This window comes from Sorex fumeus, unplaced genomic scaffold (assembly GCF_029834395.1).
Source record: "Sorex fumeus unplaced genomic scaffold, SorFum_2.1 ptg000043l, whole genome shotgun sequence".
NCBI classification, from domain to species: Eukaryota; Metazoa; Chordata; class Mammalia; order Eulipotyphla; family Soricidae; genus Sorex; species Sorex fumeus.
In genome coordinates this window covers 27,018,298-27,025,897 of record NW_026606100.1, presented here as the reverse complement: position 1 = coordinate 27,025,897, position 7,600 = coordinate 27,018,298, and the positions used below count along the sequence as shown (strand labels likewise).

General features: G+C 51.9%; 1 protein-coding gene across 1 annotated transcript in view; it reads left to right on the top strand.

Moving 5' to 3' along the window:
* Positions 1-3,392: 3,392 nt before the first annotated feature.
* The window catches only part of RRP12 (ribosomal RNA processing 12 homolog), a 28,797-nt gene continuing 24,589 nt past the window's right edge, over positions 3,393-7,600 (top strand). The window contains exons 1-3 of the mRNA XM_056120399.1: positions 3,393-3,556; positions 3,995-4,227; positions 6,746-6,829. Of these exons, the coding sequence (XP_055976374.1) occupies positions 3,418-3,556; positions 3,995-4,227; positions 6,746-6,829 (456 nt within the window). The 5' untranslated portion in view covers positions 3,393-3,417. The remainder of the gene's footprint in view (positions 3,557-3,994; positions 4,228-6,745; positions 6,830-7,600) is intronic.

Genomic DNA, 7,600 nt, shown 5'->3' with positions numbered 1-7,600 from the left:
GAGCTGGTTTTAGGTGTTTGCTTACATGCGGTCAATCCTAGTTCACCCTTGGCTTAGCAAGGTCCCCTGAAACCTTCTGGGAACAATCCCTGAGCACAGAGCTAGGAGTAGTTCTGAGAGCCACCAGTTCTGACCAAACTCCACTCTCAAAAAAAGGAAAAAGAATGAATTGGGGAGCAGGAGAGACAGAATAAGAGATAAGGTACTTGCCTTTTATTCAGTGGACCCCAGTTCAAATCCCAAGCACCACATAGGGTTCCCTGAGCACTATCAGGGGTCACTCCTGAGCACACAGTGAGGAATAGCGCCCAAACAAAGAAACAGAAAAAATGAATTGGGGGAGGGGCAGGGATGAGGCTCAAGGGCTGAAACACAGACCCTGGCACCGCATGGCCACTGAGGAACCATGCTTGCGGCCTCCACAGCTAGCAGCAACAACAACAAAGAGAGAGCTTGGAGTAAGAGTGATAGTGTAGCGGGTAAGGCACTTGCATCCAAGCACCATCAGGAGTGATTCCTGAATGCAGAGCTAGGAGTAAGCCCTGAGCACAGCTGGCTGTGACCCCCCCCAAAAAAAAGGATCAGGATGCCAGGGCCAACTGGCAGTCATGGGGTCTCTCATCCCCGGCCTCCCATCCACCTGTCATGTGCCCCCTGGCAAATGGGTAAAAAGGGCAAAGACTCCCTCTTTGAGCAGGAGCCATCTGCCCTGCCCAGATTCCAGGCCTCTCCATGCTTTCTTCATTATTTCCACCAGGCCATCTGCTCATCCTCCTAAACTAGGAGGCTCAAAATCAAGCCCTTCTTCCTAAAAGCTCTTCTGCTGCCAAATTGCATGTAAATGCCCCAGAAGAGGCAGAGCAACACCAGGCATTATCCAGCAGCCCTCTCTGTCCAGGCAGGACCCTGGCAGCATGTACTCATGTTAGCCTCACGGTGTCCCATTTCCAGATGAGGAGACCGTGACTGAGGAAGGTCCACCACCTGCGTGGGGACGCCATGCCTCCAGCATGAGATTCCTCCAACACAGACTGGTAAAGCCAAAGCCCGCTGCATCCCTTCAGTGCTACACGCAGGAGAGAAGCTAGAGGCTGCCCTGGGCCAGAAAGTGTCTCCCAGCCCAGAGTTGGGGCCCCAAAGTTAAACATCCGGACCGTTATTTCCTCTTCGCTGGGGGGCCTCAATTTCCCTTTCCTCCCAACTGGTGTCACTATAGATTACAACCTTTTGTACCCAAAAATAGCCTCCGGACTTCCTGTGGCTGAGCTCTCTGGGCACAGCGACCTGCTCTTGGGTGGACCTCAGGTGGCTTTCAGAGCAGTGGTGACACAGAGGGCTCCTGGGCTGAGCTGGGTCTTCCTCAGGGCTCAACTACAAGACCTTCCCTGCGGTTAGATGAGAGCCTATCCCTGCCAGCAAAGTGGGTGCTGCAACGGGTCACTGAGACACTCATGCTTCCGGGCTGATGCTGTTCCTGGGAGCCTGGTCCCTGGGGTGCTGCTGGGACTGTGTTCAGGCTTTCTGGGTGCCTCTCATTCCCTTTCCTGGAGCCGCCCAGGGTCAGTGGTCAACATGTGTCTCAGATGTAGGGCTGGACCCTGCAATGCTCATTCCAATCTGTTGCCTCCTCCCGGGGCCTGTATCCAGTGTAGACAGGGACTCAGTTTGGTGGCCAGAAGGTGTCAGCTAACCGGAAAAAATATAGAAAGGCTGTCACTGGCCTGAGCTTTTCATCACCCTCATCCCAACCTGCTCAGCTAGTATCACTCCTTGAAACAGGGTTTCAGTTTAAGCAAGTTGTTTGAAGTGCTCCCTCTAGTGGTAAAGATGCATCATTGCACCCGTGACAAGCGACTTTTTTTTTTTTCCTTTAAAATGTTATTATTTTAGGGGCTGGAGAGATAGCACAGCGGGTAAGGAGCTTGTCTTGCATCCTATATGCATTTCTGGATGTTCCCCTCCCCGCCAAAATAGTTCAGGCTTGCACCCAATATCTGTTCTGCCTTCTAACGTCTGTCTTCACCTCTAGATTTGCTTACCACAGTTTCCAAACTTTCTCTTCCTCCCTAGACTACTAGTTCCCTTCTCTCGGCCTGCATCCCAGGAGGGATCTCAATGGGAGCCTGGTGACACGGGGTCCAGAGCTGACTGCCTTTGTGCAATACCTTGTTCTCACCTTAGCAATCTTCCTGTTCTTGTGGGTGAGGGCCATGACTTATTTTTGGAAACCTAAGAAGTACAATGTACATACAGAAAAAGTATACAGACGATAACACCGCTCAATGAACCATCACAGAGCGAAAACATCCGTGTATTTCATTTTACTATTTCTTTACTTACTTTGTTTTGGGGGACACACCCAGCAGTGCTCAGATCTCCGCCAGGCTCTGTGCTCAGGTATCACTCCTGGTGATGCTCAGGGGAACATAGTTTGGCTATCAAACTCGGGGCAGTCACATGCAAGGCAAGTTTTGTATGTGGGGAGCCTGGGTTCAATCTCCAGCACCACATAATCTTCCTGAGCACTGCTAGGAGGAGTTGGCAGGCTCCTTAAGTCAATATATCAATAAAATCAACACAATCAACAACAACAAAAAAAAACAAACCTTTCACTGTTGTTCCACATGTGCACTCTCAATTATTGCCACTATGGTAACTGCCACCCTGACTGCTAAGATTGTAGACTACTTATCCCTGTTTTTGTGTTAACTTTAAACATTTTTTAAAATTTATTTCGGGGCTTGGTGCCATAACACAGGGGCTAAGTTATGCAGCCTTGTATGCGGCCAACCCTGGCTCTGTCCTCGGCATCCCATATGGTCTCCTGAGCACTTCCAGGAGTAATTTCTGAGAGAGGAGCCAGGAGAAACTCCTGAGCATCTTCAGGTAGGTCCACCCCTCACCCCCCATCCCACTTCGAAAAAAAGAAAAATTTTTTTTTTATTGAATCACCAGGAAATACATAGTTACAAAGTTACATGCTTACTTTATGAAATTCTTTTCAAAGCTATTATAATTATACGTTAGTTTGTTAATCCAAAACACAATTTCCGTTTTCTTTCTTTAATGTAGGAGTACTATTTATTCAGCCATTGATTAAGCTGATTGAACAGTCTTTTCATTTTTTTCCCTAAGGCTCACACCTGGAGCAGGAGCCCCAGGAACTTCCTAGTAACAGAACTTCCTCCATAGCAACGGACCTTCCCTGGCCTCTGGCGCTCAGGGATGCAGAGCCTGGGGGGGGGAATCTGAAACCGGATGTGGGGCCTGTTGCTGTGGTTACGGGAGAGCACCGGAAGTGACGCTAGAGGAACAGGAAGTGAAGCCGGCCGGGGGCCCACGTGGGTTCTGCGCGTGTTTCTGAGTCTTTAGCGGCCGGTCCTTGTCACTCGGCCCCCTGTGGCGGGCTTCGTGGACATGGGGCGCTCGGGCAAGTTACCGTCCGGGGTCTCGGCTAAGTTGAAACGCTGGAAGAAAGGACACAGTAGCGACAGCAACCCCGCCACCTGCCACCACCGCCAGGCAGCCCGCAGCCGCTTCTTCAGCCGGCCTTCAGGTACGGCGGGGGGGGGCGAGGCCCGGGCGCGGCTCCTGGCTGGGGGAGGGGGGCGGGCCCCTCTGCACGTCCCGAAGCTCAGCTGGAACCTGCTGTCAAGGCTCTGGACAGCGGCGGAAACCGAGTCCCGAGGAGGGACGGAGCTGACTCCCGCGCGTGGGCCCCACCCCCTGCACTCAGCCTTTCCCCCTTGATCCCCCCCAGCCCCCTGCATGGGTCCCCCCGCCCCGGTCGTGGCTGGAGGTGACCTCAGCAGACGCCCCCTTGCAGGGTTCCCCAAGTTCTGGGCACACAGCTGGCCCAGGAGCCAAGGCCAGTGCCGAGCCCCGGCCCCTGGGGGCTGCGGGTGCGGTTGGGGGGAGAGGGTGTGCGTGATGCGGCCAGGAGGTGCGGCCGGGAGGGAGGCAGGGCGCGACCTCCCCGGCCTCTGCTTCCCAGGCAAGAGCGAGCTGACGGTGGACGCCGTCAAGCTGCACAATGAGCTGCAGTCGGGGTCCCTGCGCCTGGGCCCGAACGAAGGGGCCGAGATGGCCGTGGACGGAGAAGAGGTGGCGCTGGCCCCCTCCGAACGCACCTCGGGCACCTTCCTGAGTGGCCTCTCCGACTGCACCAACGTCACCTTCAGCAAAGTACAGCGCTTCTGGGAGTCCAACTCGGCCGCCCACAAGGAGGTGAGTGCGACCGCCGTTCCTTCCCAACTCAGCAGCGGGGATTTCTACATCTTTTGCTGGAGCGAGGGGGGTGGGGGTTGCACCTTGTGGGGCTACCCCGCCTCTGGGCTTGAGGCTTGCTCCTGGTGATGCTCCAGAGACCATGCAGTGCCTGTGATCAAGCTAGGCCTCCAGCACAGAGCCTTCCGATCAGCCTGTTGATCTTCCCAGCGCATGTTTTATTGTTTCAATGATCCATATCAAAATTGTACGAATTGCCATTGTTTAATAGAATGTAGGTTTGATTTTTGTTGTTGGTGGTGGTGTTTTTGTTTGTTTGTTTTTGGATTTTTGGGTCACACCCGGCGATGCTCAGCGCTAACTCTTGACTCTGCACTCAGGAATTACTCTTGATGGTGCTCTGGGGACCATATGGGATGCCAGGGATCCATCCTGGGTTCGGCCACTAACAAGGCAAATGCCCTACCTGCTGTGCTATTGCTCCAGCCCCAGAATGTCAACCTTTTTCTTCCAGCTGAGCTCTTCCCTGAAAGCTACTTTTGAAAATTGGTTCCAAGCCAGGCATGATGCCCAGTGGTAGAGCTTTGCCATGTGTGAGGCCTGCCCTGCGTCTGTGGTGGGGCCAGGCTCCTGGAGCAGCTCCTGTCCCTAGCGCTGCTGCCTATGGCCCTCAAACCAAAATCCAGACCAACAGAAGTAAAGATCCACGTTTATTCTCCCAAGCAGACCAGAAATGTAATGTGGACTACATAAGTCACTTAAAAGTTTCAGTGGAAATGACCAGGAATATAAAGGTCAGGGCTGGTGCATATGCTTTGCGTGGGTGGACCTTGGATTCCACTTCCTGGCGCTACCAAAAGAAAAAAGTAAAGAGAAAGCAGAACTAGTTTTTACAGTATTTCAGTTTATTCTAGTCTATCCAGATTATCATTTCAGCATATGATCTATATTAGAAAATGTATTTATTTTTTTATCATTTTACTTATTTTGGGGGTTTTGGGGACACATCCAATGTGGCTCAGGAGCTGTTCCTCCTCTGTGCTCAGGGGTCATTCCTGGCGATGCTCTGAGAACTACATGTGGTTGCTGGAAGTGGCTGCTTACAAGACATCTTACCTTCTGTACTATCTCTCCAGTCCCATGTTTTTTTTTTGGGGGGGGGCACACCTAGTAATGCTCAGATTACTCCTGGCAGTGTGCTCTGGGGACCATATGGGGTGCCAGGGATTGAACCTGGCTCAGCTATGTGCAAGGCAGATGCCTTACTGTACTATATTGCTACTATATTGCTTCAGTTCCATGTTTTTGTTTTTGTTTTTTTGCCTTTTGGGTCACACCCAGCGATGCTCAGGGTTTACTCCTGGCTCTGCACTCAGGAATTACTCCTGACAGTGCTGGGGTGACCATATGGGATGCCAGGATTCCAACCTGGGTCAGCCGTATGCAAGGCAAACTCCCTACCCACTATACTATAACTCCAGCCCCAGTTCTATGTTTTTAAAAAAGTATTTAAAATGAAAAGGTTAAAAATTAATGGGTCAGACAGCTGAATGGGCTGGGTGCCTGCTATGCATGTAGGAAGTCTGGCCCAGTCCCTGCCTCTACCCTGGGCATGAAGCCGAGAGGAGTCTGAGAGCACTGTCAGGTGTGGCTTCCAAACAAGCAAAAACGTGCTGTTCTAGGCTATTTTGTGTTGGAGGGATGGAGGTTGGGAGTGCTGGGGGCTACTCCTGCCTCTGCTCAGGGTCGTTCCTAGTGATGCTGGGGGACCATACGGCTCTGGAGATTGAGCTGGAGTTGGTTGCATTTAAAATAAGCATCCTGGCGCATATGCTGCCTGAGCCCATGTAGTGCCTGAGCATGTGTGTTGCCTGCATCTCCCCTCTTGCGATGTGTACTTTCATGCTTTCATGCCTAATGCTGGGGTGTGTGTAGGGGCTCTCTCCACCCTTGGAGAAGCCCGCATTCTCTCTTGAGTGCATTACTTTGTCTCTCTTACTCTCCACTCCCTCCCACTTTCTCTTCCTTCTTCCCTTCAAAAACCCTCCACATAAAATGTTTTACTTAAAAAAATAAATAAATAAAATAAGCATTCTCACCCCTGTGCCTTCTCTCTCTGGCCCATTCCACCAGCCCACATCTGCTGGTGCTTAGAGGCTTTTTCTGACTATGCTGAGCCCCTGAATTGGAATCAGCAGGATAAACTATCATCTCTGGCTCCTCGTCTCCCTCCCACCCCCCCCCCCCCCACACACACACACACTGTGGAAGAGAATAATAGGGACCAGCTTCCTGGACGGCTGTTTGCATTTGGCACAAGTGTGTCTCAGGGATGGAGGCCTGGGGGTGGGGGTGTTTGGGGCCCTGTTTGCTGGCCCTGGGGTGTATTCCCCCTGGCTGCTTCTCAACCTCATTGCTCACCTCATTGATCTTGGGCTCCGTGGAGATGAATTTGTAAGCGAGCAAAGCGGGGTTGCATCTACGACTGATGCCCACGCGGCCTCTCTCTCCTGCGCAGATCTGTGCTGTCCTGGCAGCTGTTACGGAGGTGATCCGCTCCGAGGGAGGGAAGGAGACGGAGACTGAGTACTTTGCCGCGCTGGTGAGTGGTGATATTGGGGGCAAGGGTGGGTGGTGGTATGGTTGATGTGCTGCAGTGGCAGGTGAGCACCATGATCTGGGGGTGGGCAGAGAGGGGCCTCCGGCAGGTGGCACTACCTTGGTTATTTATGCGCAAAGGGCTCAGGGCGCAGTTGGGATTTGCTGCATGTTCTGGTAAAACTAAAGTCATGGTTCGGTTATGTTCCTTCATGAAGCTGTGGTGAGCCCACTAGACCCTCGAAAAATTTTTAAGTGTTAAGTGTGGTCTAGATGTCTCCATAACCCTTTTGTGGGGTTGGTTAGGGCAAAAATGTTTCCATAGTAAAACCAGAACATCACTGAAATGTTCCCCACTCTTTTGTGAGCTGGTTGGTGAGTTTTTCAGAAGGAATGTGATAGAATTGGGCATGCCTGTATTATTTTAAATTTTGTTTTAATTACTTTTTGTGTTTTTCTGTTTTGTTCTGGGATCACACCCGATGGTGCTCAGGGCTTTCCCTGGCTGTGCACTCACAGATCACTCCTGGTGGGCTTGGGGGCCCCTTTGGGATGCTGGGGATCAAACCTGGGTCAGCTGTGTGCAAAGCAAGCACCCTGCTCCGTATGTTCTCTCGGCACCTGCTTTTTTTTATTTTTTTAATTTCTAGGGGCTGGAGAGATGGTACAGAGAGTAAGGTGTTTACTCTTGGTTCTGTGCTCAGGGATTACTTCTGGTGGTGCTTGGGGAACCATATATGGTGTCAGGGAAATATCTTAAACCCTATACTACTCC